The 18,924-nt window shown below is 39.1% G+C and overlaps 1 protein-coding gene across 1 annotated transcript in view; it reads right to left on the bottom strand.

The window, feature by feature from the left end:
• Positions 1–18,924, bottom strand: part of UNC13C (unc-13 homolog C) — a 462,926-nt gene that overhangs the window by 421,605 nt on the left and 22,397 nt on the right. The window contains exon 2 of the mRNA XM_081120504.1: positions 12,251–15,484. Within this exon, the coding sequence (XP_080976630.1) occupies positions 12,251–15,227 (2,977 nt within the window). The 5' untranslated portion in view covers positions 15,228–15,484. The remainder of the gene's footprint in view (positions 1–12,250; positions 15,485–18,924) is intronic.

The following is an 18,924-nucleotide window of genomic DNA, read 5'->3' as shown; positions in this document are numbered from 1 at the left end:
CCTTTAGCTTTTCAACATATATAGAAGTGTTTTTGCTCACTTACTAGGTCACTAACAAGAATTTCTAACCCAATTCCCCTCACTGTCTGAGATCATTTCTAAGGTCTCTTAATCCTAGGGATTCTGATTGCAATGATTTAGACCTTTTGGGGTCAGGTAGCCCTGGCCGGTGTGGCTCAATTGGTTGGGCGTCCTCCGGTGCACTGAAGGGCCGCCTGTTCGATTCTGGGCCAGACCACACAGCCGGGCAGCGGCTGGGCCCCGGGTGGGGACTGCAGGAGGCAGCCAATCAGTGTTGGGCTCTCATATCGATGTTTCTCTCTCTCTCCCTCTCCCTCTAAAAATTAGTAAACTATTCTTTAAAAAACAAAAAAGTGCTGAATGTCAATTATATTTCACTTTAAAAAACACACAACTAAAATACAAAATGAAACGGAGGCAGGGATTGGAACCCTGGCCCTGCTTAAGGTGAGCTAGCAGGTAAGTGACGTTCAGCTTAATGGCCTCAGGCTTGTGACCTCATCTGTAAAGTGACTATTGATAATCATGACCTCAAGTCTTATTCGGGGCTCCCGCAGAGGTAGAGGCTGGACAAAGACATGGGGCCAAGTCGTTCTTCTGGAAGCAGAAATGAAGAGCAGAAAGAATCGACGGAAGGAGGAGAGGCTGACTGCGGGGCGCACGGCCGAGGCTGCCCACGCAGACAACAGGGGCTGCACCCAGCTGGGACCCCCGGCATCGGCGCCCTGGCTCAGGGCTGCTGAGGGGAGCCCTGAACATGAGGGCAGGGGAGGCAGGCATCTCACAGGATGAAGGTGCCCGGCTGAGGTGGGGGGCTGAGCTGCAGGCAGGGGAAGGCTCGGGGTGACATGGGGCTCTAGGGGCATGTGCTGCACCTCTCGAAGGTGTGTGGAGGCTCACGCTGGAGAACCAGGTGACAGAGATGGAAAAGACTCACCTCTGTCACATAGTTTGGGTTGAATAAATGTTATTTTTTTAATGTTATGCTCCTTTTTATCTTCTAAGCTTATTAGTACTAATAATTACAGCTATGAATGAAATAAGAATTAATTAATAATTAAATAGCTATTGTCATAAGTCATCCAGTTATAAAAGATCTTTTCTGTGTCTTCTCTTCTAACTATAACTGTATTGTCCTTTACAGAACTCTACATCTAGGTAAGTGCTAATAAATATTTGTAAATAAGTAATTGAATAATAATAATATTTGGTTATAAGCCACAATGTCTCTCACAATACTTAGCTAAAGAAATAATTTTGAATTGAACCAGACTGTCCCCCTATCAATGAAAGGATTCATGTCTTTGCATCTTTTATTCTCTCCCTTTCCCTGGCCCTAATCTTGAGCTGGTCACACTGCTAGCAATGGATAGATGTTGATGGACACACTTGGGCCTCCATGGTGAAGCTGCCCCAAGGCAAAGCAGTTAACAAGCCAGAGAATTCGGGCAGTTGCATGTTTTTGTGTTTGATGAAAACATCAATAACTGTAGCTATTAATACTATGTCGAGCAGCTTGTGCCAAGCTGCCTGTGCCCAAATCTTTCAAGGATTCAAGCCACAAAAATAATCACATAATTGGTAATTTCCCAAAATGCATTCTGGATGGTTATTTCAGTTCAGTTAAGAAATATATAGCAATGTAATTGTAGCATTTGCCATCTGGCTCACATTTTTCAGAAATAGTTTAAGATCAAAGGAAGAAGTCTTTATGCTTTTCAGGTAGGTTGGCTCTCCAAGTACTTGTTTGGCTGAAAAGCTATCTTATTTTTATTTATTTTATCATATAGAGATACTATTATTATTTACATTTTGTCAGTGAGAACACTGAGCCATAGAGAAATTAAACAACTTGCTTAAGATCTTACAACTAGTAGGCCAACTCCAGAGCCCATGCTCTTAAAACCACTATGCTCAACTGCCTTGTTGCTGGTCACTGGTGGGCACTAGGAGAGATGGGCAGGGTACAGGGCACACTACTGGGTACTGACTCCCAGAAACTTACCACCTAGTGAGGGAGACAGCAGGCAAACATGCATTTTCAACACAAGACTCACTGCTTGGTTGGACCTTGTCCTAAAAGTACTACAAATATTGTTTTACAGTTTTGCATATTTGTATAAATCTCTAGATACAGAGAGATGACAGGTTGGGGTGAAGGGCAGTGGAGAACAGGGAAAAGGGACAGGAAGGCTATTTAGGAAGTTCTAGCAATAGTCCAGGCAAGAGATGGTTGTTATTAGAGTTATAGTAGAGACAATGGAGGAGAGAATTTGCTGTATTTGAGAGAGAACTAGGAAGTAAAATTGTCTTGTTCAATGAGACAAACTCAAAGTCCTGGGCAGAAGCTTCCAATTAGCCAAGTCTACATCATGGCTCGAACCATGACTGCCAGGAGTGGGAAGAAGGAACTCCCAGCTCCCTCTGGCATCTGCAGCAGAACTCAGGGCACTACATCCCACCAAGGACTCACACACTCAGGACCACCAACAAGAAAGGAATTCAGATGCTGGGCAACCAAACAAAGACAAATGTCCACTACAATGTGACCAGGAAGGAGCCAAGGAGGATGACCCCTCTGACCTGAGCAAACAAGTGGATGGGGAGGATGGTGGTGCCATTTATAGAGATAGAAAACCCAGGAGGAGAAGCCTGATTAGGAGACAGAGGAAGACCAGAGGTCAGTGTTAGCAGGATGAGTTTGAGACCTGAGGGATATCCTACTTGAGGCATGTCCTCCAATTCATTATGGCCATCTCTTTCAGCGACTTTCCATGGTTACTAGGAGGGGGAAAAAAATCCCCAAGTGATCCACAAGACTCAGAAAAATCTGGCCTCTGAAAATTACACCAGATTTGTCTCACAGCATTCTCTTCTGTGTTTGATGTGCTCCAGCCACACCAGGCTTTTAGTTTCTCAAATATGTCATGTCCCTTTCTACCTTAGGAGGCTGGTTCATGCCATTTCTTCTGCCTAGAACGCTCCTTTCCCTTCCTCTTAGCTAAGTCCCACGTATTCATTCTTCAGATCTCAGATCAAATGTCGTTCATTTCCTCAGGGAAGTCGTCTCTAACCTCCAAGCTATAATATAGTTTCTTAATTCTTTGTATTTACTTCCACAGCCATTATCAAAAAGTTCAAAATGATATTTGCATATATTTTTTAAAATTCAAATTCATCTCAGCCACTTAGCAAAAACAAAGAGCAAGTAAAATTTGTCACTACTATATCCCAGATGCCCCGCCAGGCAATTAGATATTTATCGAAGAACAAGTGAACTAGTGAGTGAACAAATGACTGAAGGAATAAATGTATATAATAGGCTAAGTTTGGGGGAGGGAAAATTAGCCTGAAGACACTGATTTAGGACAATCAGTACACAGTAACTCAAGCTAATCGAGCAAATTAAATCACTCTAGAAACAGTGAAAGGAAAAGAGCACTTGGGATCTATTATTAAGTATTAAGCTTTTCTTAATGTGATCTACAGATCATCCTGCATTGGAATCAACTGGAGATTGGATTGTGGAATTCATATTTTTTAACAAGTACTCCCCGATGATTATCATGCATTCCAAAATCTGACAACCACTGACTTTAGAAATCAGCAGAGATACACTCTTGACACAGCCCCAGAAGTTTGTATTACAGACCAGGTGTTTGAATGTCCAGAAGAAAGAAGTATAAATGTGAGCAAGCAGCTAAGGCACGTTGCTGGGCAAAGACCACCAAAGTAGGATTTAGAAGTCCTTGGGCTGATACCTGGTCTCATCACTTGCTAGTTTTACAACCTACATAACTACTAGTAATTACCTTGAGGGAACAGAGATTTGGGGAGGTTGGCAATAGCCTATCTCATTGATGTCTTATGAGGATTAAGTATATATAATAGTTAACTTTTTAAAATATTATAATTCCTTTATGTGTAGAGAAAACACAAAAGGAATATTGATCAACACAAAAATTTCCTATTGGTTGCTCTAGGGTAGTAAAATATCACTCTGTTAATCATTAAGTGAATTCACATTTTCTGTGTATGTGAATGTGAGATTGTGTGTGTCTTTAACTAAAATCACTGGAAAACAGAAATAGAAAACTAAAACCAAGAGCTTTCTACAAGACACCACTAAGCATCGGAAAAGGTGTTAAGGGGAGGCTTAACCTGCATCTCTGAGAAATGAGATCACATTCAACCTGTCATTCCTTTTGCCACTATTACAGTCAACAATTTGGTTTATCACAAGTTACACAGCAACAACACCTGGATAATAACATTGCTTGTAAAAATATCGTGTAAAATGAAAGAACGGCCTGGTAGCTTGAGCTCTGGTTTATAACCTTGGAGAATAGCCTGCAATTGTAGCTCTGCTTTCAAATTGGTGCTGACATTTTGCCAACTCAGGTCTCCAGCTTATAAGTTGAATATCAATATTTAATTTCTGAAATCTCAAACCAGGCTGCTGTGAGTAAGCACATGGAATCTGGGAATAAAACGCCTAATTCTGAATCCTGGTTCTGCCATTTCCTTTTTTATTTTTTCTCCCATGGGTAAGTTACAGTGTCTCTGTTTCTCATCTAGCAAATGGATATAATAATAGGGCTACTGTAAGAATTATGTGACAATATAGAGTAAAATATTTAAAATGGTTTCTGGGACTTAATGAAGGACCCGGTACATGTTGCCCGTTACTCAGCTACCTACTTTACAAGGTTCTTAAGAAACTGTACGTGTGTGTTGTGTCAATGCTACATTTAAAAAAATGCCCATACAAACATCAAATTTTATACTTCAAAACAAGGACCAAGAAGTGGGGAATAAGTTGAAGGAAGCGACGATAGCTGAAGGGAGTAGGGAGAGATACATTTACTCAAATAAAGTGGCGTCGCTCAGAGTATCTTTGGGAGCCTTTGGGATGGCCTACAGGGTCACATCATGGTTGTCTGAATCTGATGAATGTCAGCTATTTTTTTCTCTGAGGGTTTCTTTTCTTTCTGGAAGTAGCTGAGAGCCAGGATAAACCAAGCTTGATGAATGAGGTAGTTGACAAGATTCCATAGCATGTGTCCTTTAAAAAAAAGAAGGGGCGGGGGGACAGGAGGGGAAAAACTATACCATAGGTTGAAATAAGCCACGGGGAAGACGTTCATTAAGGCACTTAGCTCTGTCTGGTCTTGTAAGCTATGGAGACAGCCTAAGCTAATACCATTAGCACGGGGAACAGTTCTATTTATGGTCAAGTTATCCCAACAAACTGGGACTCAACATCAAGTCATTCTGCCTGCACATCAGGCTCAGTCTTTGGATGCCACTGGAACAATTGAGCTTTTTAAGCTGTTCTAGAGATTCACTCCTGACCTTGAACTCCAGTTCAGGTAACTAGATCATGCTCTTGATGACCTGTCTAGTACTCAAACCCTCTGGAATTTGTTTTCCTCCTAACAATTCTCATCCTGGGATGTCTAGGGCTTTCCCTAGTCCCTAGACAGGTAACCAAGGCCCTATCAGAAAAAGCCTTCCTGGAAGCAATTTCCTGCTCACCTGCAGTCTGAAGTACACTCTCGCGTATAGCCCAAACTCTTATCACTCACACTGTGTTAAACGAGATAAATACTTACTATAGCTGCTAACACAAAACTGGCTGCCACTGAAAGCACAACTTACTCATGTGCCTCAATGCATGAGCCACGACCTTTCATGGCAAGACTTGGCTAATCTTCAATAGCACATCATGGAGACAGCATCAGATGTTGGTTTGTGTCAGATATATCAGATTCCATCAACGCTCTTATTAGCTGTGTGAACTTAGTCCTGCTTTTGCTTCTGAGACCCAGTTGTCTCATTTGTAAAGTGGAGCTAATACTACCTTCTTCCCAAGGCTGTAGTGAAGTTTAAATATGTACTTAAATTTCCTAGACCCAGATCTGATAGGAAAGCATTAAATATGTGTTGATTTCCCTTCCTTTCTCTTAGTTGCATTTTACACTAGAGTATACTTTAAGACCTTTGGCTCTACTTGGAACTAATCTCCTATATGCACCACCATTACCTGTCTCCCCTCTCAACTGATTTATAAACACAGATGTTCTCTGAGTCTCAGTCCAGTCCCCTAGAAGAATTAAGCCCTAGGGCGTTTTGGGCTTTATTGCCTAGCAAGTAGTAGAGACACCAGCTGTTTCTGCTGCCTCTAGGGGCCCTTGGCTACTTTAGCCCTCACAGGTCTCCTTTCTAGATCATAGACTCTCAAAAACCAAGACAATCTCTTTACATTATAGACAATTCTGGAGTATATAGAAGCAAAGAAGACGAAGCCCAAAGTTTATGGCTACATTCTGCATTGAAATGCAACATTTTGCAAATGGGTTGCCTTCTACTATTACTAGTACCCCATGCTTGCTTTGAAGAAAGATTAATAATAATAATAATAATACAAACCTACCTCAAACTTGCAAAAACAGGTAAAATTTGGAATATGTGGGGTGACAAGGATTTATTTATAGGCAAAATAATGTACTGAGTAGTTCCTACAGCAGAATCTCCAAGGACTTTTGAATAGGTGATTTCTAAAATTTCCAATTTACACATCCTTTTCAAGGAAGGAGCAGACCCCATCACTCCTGATCTAGACTCTCTGCAGGTAAGACCCAAATACACCCTAAAGTTTGAGAAGCACTTCTCTTTTTTTTTCTTTTAATAATCAAGTTTTATTTATTTTCAAAAATAAAAATATTCAGTTTAAAGTATAGCAGTCAAGAAATTATATTAGTTGAAATCACTCTTTTTTTTAAAAATATATCTTTATTCTTGAAAATATTACAGATATTCCCCTTTTTCCCCATTGACCCCTTCTATCCTGCACCTGCTCCCCGCCCCAGGCCTTCAACATGAACAGACTGATGAATCTCAGAGGGAAGGTGGGGTGAATGGTAGGTGGAGAAGCACTTCTTGATAGATTTTTTAGCCACCAAGACCTAAACATTTAGTTAAAATGTTTATTCTTCTTAAACATTAATAGTGGAATTTAAATATATTCAGCGAGGCTTTTGGAGATGTATAGGTTATATAATCATAGAAAGAATAGCTGGCGTTTTCATAGATGTGATTAAATGAGCCAAAGGGGAGAAACATTATGTTTTCATTTTCAATTGTTTTACTTATCCCACTGTATTACAACATATAATAAAAAAGTGTCCTTTTAATTGAAAGAAATAAAACTAAAGTTTATTTGGATTCTAATGCTGTCTGTCTTATTTGGAACTAGATAGTCCAGCAGCTTTAGAGAGAAAGCTAGCATTTATTTATCTATTCAACAACAATTTAACAAAGGTTTACTCTATAACAGACACTGGCGCAGGCTCGTTGATTTTGCTATGTAGTCTAGTAGCAGAGATCTATAATATAATCATATACCTAAATGTAAATTTATAACTATGGAAGGTGCTATGAAATAAAGTACCTGGAATTGACCTGGAATTCATGAGCTCCTAACTCTCCTAAACAGAATTAAATCCACTGACTCCAGTAATTCTACATCTAAGAATTTATCTTACATACATGCTATCTCATTTTCGTAAAGACAGATAATGAGGTTGCATTGTTTGTGAGTTTGTAAGAAAGTTAACTGTTCAATGATGGGGACTAAGCTAATAAATAATGCAATAACTATATAGTAGAAATATCTGTGTCATTAAAAAATGTAGTAAGTAATAAAATGAGATCTTTTAAATATATATGTTACACGAGCCCTAGCTGGTGTGGCTTAGTTGGCTGAGTATCCTTCTATGCACCGAAAGGTCACAGGTTCAATTCCTGCTAAGGGCATATGCCCAGGTAGTGGGTGCATACAGGAGACAATCAATTAATGCTTCTCTCTCACATCCATGTTTCTCTCCCTCTCCCTCTTCCTTCTTCTCTCTAAAATCAATAAAAATATATTTTAAAAATTTATATATATATAAATATATATATGTATATAAAACATGAAAAAAATATTGCAAAACAGCATGAAGATATGACAGGTTAATATCACTTATGTTAAAAGGGAAAACAAGGAATGTATAGGTACTTAATGCATATAGAGAGTCTGGAACAAACTATCTTTGAAGAATGGGAGCAGCTGTCTTACTTTTTACTGGAAATGTTTAGCATTTTGTATTATGCATTTATTTGTATGTGTGTGGTGGTGGTGGTTGCTTTACTTATAGGGGTACTTGTAATTCATTAGGTATATATAATTTTGGGTACATAATGTTCATGTAATGGGCTCCATTACATGACCATTACAAAATCAAAATGTTCAGTGACGGGATCCTAACAATTTGTATTTTACACCACCACTATGGGAACAGAAATTACTGTACTACCTAGAGATCCTTAGATGATTCTAGCAACTGCCCAGATTGGGAAGCACTTATCTAAATATCAACCTCAGGAAAAATTTTTGCGTTGAAGTTCATATCCTTATTAGGAACCAAAATATTTCCACAAGTTCTACAACTATTCAGAAAATGAAATGTACACCACGATAAAAATATTAGTAGTTATACTAATTGCCAAAGTCTCAGCCTTTTTCAGAATCTACAGAAGCCTGGAAATGACATTTGAAGATAAAACAAGGTTTTTCTTCTTCTGCTAGAAAAACTTACTTCGAATACATCATCCTTCAAGCAGCTAATCATACAGTTTTAATTAGCCTCTAAAGTCATACTTTCTAAGATGAACCAAGGGTTTGAAGTAGAAAAACTGAGATTTAACTATTTCATATCAAAACCTCAGTGTTTTTTACATTATTACTAATTTCTCATGAAAATCCTTTTGTTGGGGTAACCCTCATGGTTAACGGTACCCTCCACCTTTTATCATGTTTCCCCACCTTAGAGCAAGAATAAAACAACACTTGAGAGAAGTAAGCATATGGCTGCTCGAAATAACCCAAATGACCATCCATTTAACTCCAGATCCCCCACTGACTAGCTGTGCCATTAAGTTACATAAGTTTTCAGCATCTCAGTTTACTCACCTATAAAATGAGATAATAATGGAATCAAATTCATAGTGGTGTTGTAAGAAGTGAAAGAATAAAACAGATAAACTGCTTGGAAAAATGCCTGCTATACAGTCGTAATCAATGATAAGCTTTAATCTCTAAACATACTTCTGCCCTATCAAGAAATAAATCATAGTTTTAACAATTAAGGCCGCAGTTTGGATTCGCCTTTGACTTCGAATCGCGTGCCTTTTAGTTAGCACCCTGCTGGCCTGGGTTGCGCCCTCTCTGGATAATGCATGGTCTAGGCACAGGGCATATGGAAGGATGAAAGAAACAAGACCTCTTTCTTCTGTATTAGAGCTGAGTAGAGAAAATAAGAAATGTGCACACGATGTCATTACGAAAGGTTGAAAACCATGCTGTCAGAGGCAAGTATGTGGGAATTCAGAATAGGCCACAGTTAATTCCAGTTGTTAAATGGTACAGGGCTGTTGGAGGGGGTCAAACAGTAACCACCACGGTGTGGGGGTCAAGGCAGCTACACAAAAGGTGCCGCTCAGCAGGGTCTGGCCATAGGGAAGAAAATGACCTCACAGAGTTTCTGGCTACACACGCTCTAAGTCTCTTTCCCCACAGGCAAGCTGTTCAAGGTAAAGTTGATCAGAAACCCAGTGCCAAATGTCTCTGCATATAAACACTGAGGTCTTTAAAATTCCTCATGTACGGCATGATAAAAATACCAGGACCCTGAAGATAAAAGCTGAAATAAATAATTCAAACCTGAGCTTAGAATTCCACAAAGCTATGACAGCACCCCACACTGTTTACAGCAAGAGCTCTGTGATCCAATTCTGCCAGGTTAGTGTTGGAGAAAAGACAGCACTGCTACCAAATGGTGACTGGATAGTCATGGAGAGAGAAATATGTTGGCATTTACCCAAAGCCCAGTAAGCAGATGGCAATGGGCACAAAATCTATCATAACAATTGGCACCTCCTTGGGATGCTATGAGCAAGGAAGGGGACTGAAAAATGCCCTTTTTTGGCTGCCCTTCCTCCTGAGGCATATTGGTGGCACAGGAGGGGGACAACTGCCTGACTGCTGCCAAGGGAGAGGAGATGGCCTTTAAAATCTAGGCTACTGCTGCCTCCTGGGTAGTCAATCTGGTGCCTTTCAAGCAACTGGAGAGCATCGTAAAGATGTGTGTCTGATTTCCTCTAGGATAGATGATATCCAACAGATTCCATTCAAAGCTGGCTCACGAGATAACAAGCTAAGTTCCAAGACAATGGAGGGGTCTGAGTTTTCTGTAGCCAGGTTTAGTATGTCAAGTAAGTGGCACAAGATTGTTTTATCTATTTTAGAGTTTTTAAGCTGCTGGTATGTGGACAACCAGTGTATGTGTTTTTCTAAGCATAAGTGCCAGTGGATGACTAGGGTTGTTAGCTAGTTGAAGGGTCATTACCAGCAACACTCTACTTTGCAGAGGTTTGCTAATTAGGAATTTTTAAAAAGTTGATGAAGATCCATTTTTTCCTGAATCATACAGTCTTGTTGTGTTTATAGTACTGCCTAACATTTCAGATACCTTGACCAACTGGCGTTAACACATGTATAGATTACATCACAGTAGACACACTCACACACACACAAACACACACACACACACACACACACACACACACACACACACACACTGCTTAGTCTTAATATGCCTCTGAGTAGACCTCCCTGAATCCACAGTAGATAAAATACAATGTCAAACTGCTGGTCTGTACCCCAAGAAACTATCAATTAACTTTTAGTAATAAGATACCTATTAAAAGTCAATCTGAAATATAATAGACATTATTCTAATATGAACTTTTACATAAAAATTTGACTACTTTGCATTTTAAAATCAATTTTAAATATAGTTGTGAATTCTACCCTCAAAAAATAAAATCTCAGCCTATGCACACAATATCTCCTTCACTCATATTGTTCTTTAAATAAATTACATAGAATATGCAGTTTTATATAGACAGATTTTTAGAACAGAACTCTGTTATCTCAATTGTCTTAGCACCTACATCAGTTTAATAATAAAGGTATCTGATTATTCAATAACCCACCCCTATCGATCAGAAAATGGCCAGTTTTGAGGAGTGTCCAATCACAACTTTGGTCAAGACAAGGAAACAATAATCAGTTACTAGCTGCAGAAATTATTATATTATTTCATAATAGCAAGTAACACTTGGTTACATAAATATATTTACCTTTATGGAATATTACATAAATATTTTAATTAAAGATGACTGTCATAATCAAGGAAACATTAATATATAATTTATTAAAATTGAGATTATATCAAACTATCCCAAAGATATAAAATTATAAGCATGCAAATAAAATAAATGATAAGGGATTAAGGTAAGTGCAGATGAACTTTGGTTGACAATGAAAAGTCAACATATTTTTTTATTTATATGCAGCTATGTTTCAAAAGAGCATGATCTGAAATTGTTCCCCCCCAAAAATCAAGTAAAATTTTAGGTAAGGTGCTCCTTTCATTTCCATAATAGGGAAGAGACTTCTACTCTACCCTTTAGGGGGAAACTTCTCAACTCTTCCACCTTCCTGAGTAGTGCAGTGAATTGGACTCCTCAGGCATGGCCTAGGGTTTGCGCTCTACTGCACTCCGCCAGCTGCATCAGTCGATAGTAAGGGAGGCTATGGTCCTCCATGGGACTGGTTAAGGTTGGCTGTGCAGAGCCAGCTCTTCTTACTGGCAGGGCCCAAAGTATAGATTTCATGGGACTAGGAATGGTAAATCTGAGAGTTCCTCTTTCCTAATTCTTTAAGATTTTCTATATCTTTCCCCCCAACACTGTAAACCTAATAGCACCAAGGAATAGATCCCAGGCTGCTCTTTGATTTCAATCATCCTTTCCTTGATAACTGATGCCACAAAGCTGGTTAATATGAAATGGGGTTTATGTATAATCCTGGCAGAGAAATTTTGATCCACAGAGTGTAGGTTCATTATGACCTTTTTAAAAACACGTTGATTTTAAATCCACCAATCCCAATTTGTTGGGAGAGCTGTCTGAGTAAAATAAAATCCTTCTCAGAATAAACATGCAAATTCCTTATGCATAAATTATCTCTCCCACAAATAAACCCAGAACATGCTCTAAAGAAGCACCACCCAATGTTAAAACACAATTAGCTCATAATGTATCATTTAAACATGAGTACCTCCAGCCAGGATCTTCTCTTCCAATTCTGCCATTTGCTTCTTATAGGCTTTTAAAGCTGCTTCTTTGAAAGAGGGACGGATTCTCTTTGGCTTTGTGATTTCCACAGGCTGTTCAGGGATGTTTTGGTTTTCATCTTCTTTTATTTCCATTTCAGGTAATGTTTCATCTAAGGGTTCCAATCCTCCTTCACTAACCACATCATCTGCCTGCACATCATAACCCTCATCTTGTGGGGTTTCATAAGGTGTTTCATAAGAAGGGTGATCATACTCCTGCATTGTCTCATCTGTTTCAGTAATACTAGTCCTGTTCTCTAACTTAGCAAGAACTTGTTCCATCACTTCAACATAATCAGTTTCATTATCTGCCACTGGTTCACTATAGTCGTCCTCATCTTCTGCCTTATAGTAATAAGGCTCTGTGTAAACATCAGAGTCCAGGGTGGTACTTGACTCATTTGCAGTTGATTGGGATAATGTCCGAAATCTCCCCATTAAGGAGGAGCCACTGTCCTCATATCCACTGAGACTCTGTGTGCTTTTGTTCCATACCACTTCCAAGGCTGATTTAGCCCGCTGTAGCGTAGATCCAAATTTTGGGAAGCTGAAAGACTTATCAGAAAGGTCGATGCTTAATCGACTATGCCAAGATTTGGGTGGGGCATCCTCCGAATCATCACTTTGCAACTCACTTTGACTTTGATACATGATGGACAACTGGTTTTGATTCTGGTACAACTCGTTAGAATTAGCTTCCTGATAAGAACCATATTGGCCAACCCATTGGCCTTGTGGTTCATTATCCAATCCAGGGCATGGAGATGAGTTGTCGTCTTGGGTTAAATCACAGCTCTCAGAGTCATCCTGAATGTCACTGTGGCACTTACCCAAGTCTTCTTGGTCTTTATTGTAAACATCTAGCTGTTGATCAGATAGACTGTTTGTGTCATAGTCAAAAGCTTCCTGAGTGGATGAATCCAAACCTAAATCAGCTCCTTGATCTACTTGATTCCATTCCTTCCATGAAGAAAGATCATCATGTAAAGAGAGCTGAGAATCACTGTAATGACTTTGGTCTCCAGATGCACATACCATGCTATTACTCATTCCACTATCCACAGTTTCTGTGTTCCCTTGGACACCTTGAACAGCCCCGTCCAAAAGTAAACCCTGAGGACTGTCATACAAGGTAGGCGGGCCCTCCTGCTTCCTTTGCCAAAGTTCTCGGTCTGAAGATGACAGGAGGGAGCTTCCATTAGTTCTAGTGAAAAACTGATTTTCTGAAAAATCCTCTGAGTAAGATTGACACAGTTTGGAAAAATCTGATTCGGAACGACTAAGTTTTGCAGTAAAAAAATCACTCTGTGAATGCCAGAGGGGTGTTGCATCTCCATAATGGGCTGTGGTTTGTTTCTCCAAGGTACTTGATTCCGGCAATTGTGAGGAAATTTTATCATAATCTGATTTATTTGAAATTCTGCTGCTACTAGCAGTTTTATTTTTGGCTCTAGCATTGTGTGATTTTGAACCTGACTTGGAAATACTTCCCTTTGTTGGAAACTCTGACTTGGAAAGCACAGCATAACTGTTTCTATTGAGGTCAGACTCCAGCTCTCCATCACTGTCATCTGGTAACTGCCAATTATTCTTCTTGATTTGAGGCTCTGGAGTAGACAGCTTTATATCCATGCTCTCATATGTCTGGGAGGATGGTATCCCTTTCTCTTTTCTTTCTCTGATGTCATGAGTAAGAATATCTGTTGAGATTCCGATACCTGTTCCTTTGAGTTTATATGATTTTTTTAAGACGGAATCTCTTTGCTTAGGGGTCTCAAAGTACACCAGTATGGGTCGAGGCTTTGCATTTGGGCAGTCCCTTTGGTGCCCTATTCTCTGAGCAAATTCAATTTTAATAGCATTTGGTGCATCTGAAAACCCCATTTTATCTATTAGAATCTGGTACACCACAATTTCGACGTACTCAAATCTTTCTTCAGGCACATTTAAGAATCTGAGGCTTGCCTTGCTGCCCATATGGCCTAAGTGCTTAATGTAATCATGGATGTCTCTGGTTTCCCTCCGAGACTGGACAAACCCTGTACGCAGCTGTTCGATTTCACTCTGTACAACCTCCACACTGCTGGAGATCTCATCGATGGAATGCTTGAGAGCATTGACGTGCCCTCGGAGCTCAGAAAGTTCTGTCTCGATCTGACTTATCCCCTGAAGTTCCTTGAAGATCATTTCCATAACATCATGCGTTTGGCTAATGCAGCCAGAGGAACTGAATCCTGGCTCCAAGGTGCCCGTCTTTGGGTTTCGGGCAGTTCTGTCCAAAGATTTGCTTCTTATGCCCCAGGTTTTCTTCATCGTGCTCAACTCTGAATCTGAGGAGACACAGTCTTGACTCTTTTTCCATTTCCTCAGTTTACGTAAAGCTCCCAGTTTTAAGCCATGCAGAGTGCGTTCCCCGTCGGAGCTGCCCTCCGATGGAGCCAGGCTGCTGGAACTCTTTCTGTTGCGTTTGACGGGCATGGTGAGCGTCGGCTGGGCCTGGTTCTCCGCACTGCTCCTTAGTTCACTGAGCGACTCTGAGTAGGAACTCTCAATGGAAGAGAGCTCCTGGAGCAGGTCCTCATTATCACTGCTGGTTACGATAATATTTTTTCGTAGGCCATTGGCAATAGCCGCTCGGTAACTGAACGTTGGTGAGAGGGAAAACTCTCTGTTAGCTTCGTCTTCTTCAGTGGATAAGTTGTGAGTAGATGAACACTTTGTGATCTTCTTGACAGTGCTTTTGAAGGTATTAGAAAGTTTGGGGGGTTTGGTCTGGCCAGCAGTAGGAAAGTCGTGATCCTTTTTCTGCTGACTGTTCTCTTTTTTTTTGGTGGTGTTTCCCAATTTCTTTGTAAACATTCCTTTGCAAAGCTTATGTATGTAAGGTAAAATCAGGCTCTTGAAAAGATTAGCCACCATGGAGAGCAATTAGTGCAAGCTTCTCTGCTCCGAAAACGTAAACAAGGTATCGGGATAGAAATCTGTAAATCCAAGGCAAGCATTACTGTTCAGATGTTCTCTGAATCATTGAATGTAGTGGGAAGGGCAGCCGTGGCTCTGCCACAATGTCAGTGTCCTGTGAAAACTGGAAGCAAAGCTCCATTTATGAAAGGCATTCTCTCTTGGAGGAGGGGTTCCATGAGTTGCTCTCATTTCCACATGACTTCATGCAGTGTCTAAAAGAAAGCAATGTTAAAATGGATATCAGAATTTAATTCTAGACTTATCCCATGTCTAACATTTTCCAAAAGTATTCAAAGATATACAATGTGTGAAAAATTGCATAGGGGCAGGAGAATATATGAATTTCAACATACAGTTACCTTTAAAACAACTATAAAGCAAATCAGTACCAATAACTATGTTTAAATTATATTTTTTTCTGAATTATCTATGGGTGGACACAATTGAAATGGTAATAAAAGATAATAATGATTACTTAGAAAAGGTTGTGTAAAATGACAGATTTTAAAACCTCTATTAACTGCATGATATTATCATTACCCCATTATTCTATTTCCTAAATTGCATTTACTTAAAAATACATAAGCATTTAAATTTAAATGTATTCCCCCCTCCCCCCAGACATTTAAAGTTTATCAAACTAACATTATCCATGTATGTAAGACCTTTTCTTATTCAAGTAATCTTCCACTTTTCTAGGTATTCAATGATTGGGAATTTCTTAAATAATGATTAAAGTAATCCAAGTAAGACATATTTCATATGACAAAGTAAATATCAAGAGAAAATACATCTTTTATAGCCACCAAATTTGTCGATGGAATGGGTTGAAAAAGAAATAAAAGGTTATATCAAATTAGGTACTGTAAAAACAATAAATCCAATTAGGAAAATATATTTGAAAAAATGCAGATAATACATCCAAGTTTTGAGAGGATGTGACTCGAGAGAGCAGAGCCACCATCCTAATCAACCAGTGCAGCCCTGTGGCAGATGGCAGGAAACTCACCCCCAGGGTTAGCACCATGAATAGACTTGGGTATCAGACCACAGGAAGAGTCTGTGCCACAAATAAAATGTTCCTACAGAGAGTCAAGAATTGGTTGACCATAATTCATCTTATGATAGAAGATGAAGAAGAGAGAAAAGAATAGGAGGAGGAAGTTTATATTAATTTTGCTGGTTCACCAGCAGGGTGCAACTTGTATGTGATTTTATTCGAATAAAATCTTGTTAAATTTAACTTACTATTTTATTGTTGAAATATATCACAGAATAATGGTAACAGCCAAAAGCCTTTGCTGACATTGGACTGCATATATTTGGGTAGCTAAATAATCTATTTCCTTCTTTAAAGATACGTCATGAACTGCATATTGTTTTAGGAGCCGACTGACTCTTGACCAGCTCCCTTCACTTGGAAATCTGCCATCTCACTTCACTCAGGCTCTGCAGGGACTCGGGGACACATGCTCTGGCCAGGAGCCAGGCTTCAGGAGATGAGAAAGGGAAGCAAAGAGACAGAGGAGAGAAAGAGGCTGATGCTAAAGAAGTCCCCATCTTCTGGGTTTCATAGGTTGTCAGAGGCCAGTTCCTCCTGTCTGAAACAATTTGCTGTTCATTCACAATTACAAGCTTGGGCTTGTTTCTACTGATAAAAATGTCTAGGAACTGACTCCTGAATTAGGGTTAAAATAATATTTATTGTACCCCTATATGACCTCTCCTTGTGGAGAAAAGACTTAGGAAAGCTAAGTAGCAGTCGGGTAAATAAATTACTTTAAAACCAAACTTTGGTAGAAGAAACTGTTCTATTTACTAATCACTCAATCCAAGATCCTAGTCTCCCAAACCTAAAAACAAATTCCTACCTTTTGTTTAAATGAAAGCAGCAATTTTGTCAATGCTTCTGATAATTTCGTGAAATTATGTCTAGACTTTCTGACTTAAATTACTAGTTCAGAACTATTGTTTTATGAAATAATTGTTGAAAAAAACTTTGAGCCGGAAAATTCAACCCGAATTGAAATCCTGCCTCAAAAAACACGAACCCAAGGGGATGCATCCACTGGTGCACATACTGATTCTCTGGCTCTGTATTCCAATCACATACACTGACTTGATATTCACTAAGGGCTCCATGCTCTTTCACACCTCAGTAGCTTTTCTGTTCTCTCTACCTAGAATATCATTCATGCCAGCCCTCCCTGTCTGTAAAAATTGTGTTTTAACTCCAGAATCATTTGTCCTGTGAAGACTTAACCAACCACCCAAACAGAGCTTTTCTCTCTTTGCTACACTCGCCCACAACCTAGTTCATAGGCAGTTAGAATTCTGTAGTATAACCTCATTTCTGTCTCCATCTACTGGACTATGTCTTCTTAAGGGTAAAAACTATGACTTGTCCAATTTTAAGCATCTTGAACCCAGCACACATAATAAGCACTCAAGAAATGTTTACTGAAGAATTGGCCCAAAGGGTACAAAGTTTCAGTTATGCAAGATGCATAAATCCTAGAGCTCTACTGTACAGCACAGAGCCTATAGTTAATAATAAGACTGTGTTGTATACTTAAAGTTTTTGCTAAGAGGGCAGGTTTATATTAAGTGTTCATATCACAAAATAATAATAAAGGAAGAAGGAAAGACAGGAGGAAACTTTTGGAGATAATGTATGTTTAATGGCATAGACTACAGTGATGGTTTCACAGATGTATACTGATCTCCAAACTCATTTTAAAAAGTTAAAAGAATTGGCCCATAGTAACTTACTAAATATCTTCACCTGGTTGCCTAAAATTAAACTCCACCCAAAACTTAGTCATTTTCCTTAATTATTAATCTCAATTAATATCATAATAATTATCCACTTACCCAAGACTTTTACCCAGGACCCATTCCTGAGTATATTCTAGATTGACTTTATTCTAGATTCACACGATCCATCCCATATTCACATCCAATGTATGTTACCTCATCCCACTGTAATAACTTAGTTCTGAACTCCACAGCTTCTCATCTGGACTATTACAATTGCATCTTACATGGTCTTCCTATCTCTAATATGGCCTTTCACTCAAATCCTCCTCTCTAAAATTAATATATTTATTTTCTTCTTTTTTATTGAATTTAGCCCTAGCCAAATAGCTTAGTTGGTTAGAACATCAACCCAATATGCAGCCAAGGTTGCATCAAAGCAACCAATGAATGCATAGATACATGGAGCAACAAATCAATCTCCTTTCTCTCTCTTGCTCTGTCTCTTTAAAAATCAATAAATTTAAAATATATATATTTTAAAAATAAAAGTAAATAAAATTATATAGATTTCAGGTATAAAAAAAATTAATATATTCTTAAAAGATATAATTCTTCCTACTTAAAACACTGCCTGCCTTAGCAGACTCATTTCCTATCACTCCCAGGAGCACATCTGCCCCAGACACATTGAGGTAGTAACAGTTCCCTATTACCATATTGTTGCCCCACAAATGTGCCTTTTTTCATGCTGTTCCTTCTGCCTCCTTTCCTTTCATGCATATCTCTAGAATATCTACATATATCTTAGGTGAGATTTAAGGCTTTGGGAAAGAAATATTTGAGAGAGATTAAAATACTAGACTACTTTGTTCTAGGAAATCTTAGTAATAAT

The sequence above is a fragment of the Miniopterus schreibersii genome, assembly GCF_964146895.1.
Source record: "Miniopterus schreibersii genome assembly, chromosome: 1".
NCBI lineage: Eukaryota > Metazoa > Chordata > Mammalia > Chiroptera > Miniopteridae > Miniopterus > Miniopterus schreibersii.
Note: the sequence above shows the minus strand (reverse complement) of the source record. Positions and strands in the feature narration are given on the sequence as shown.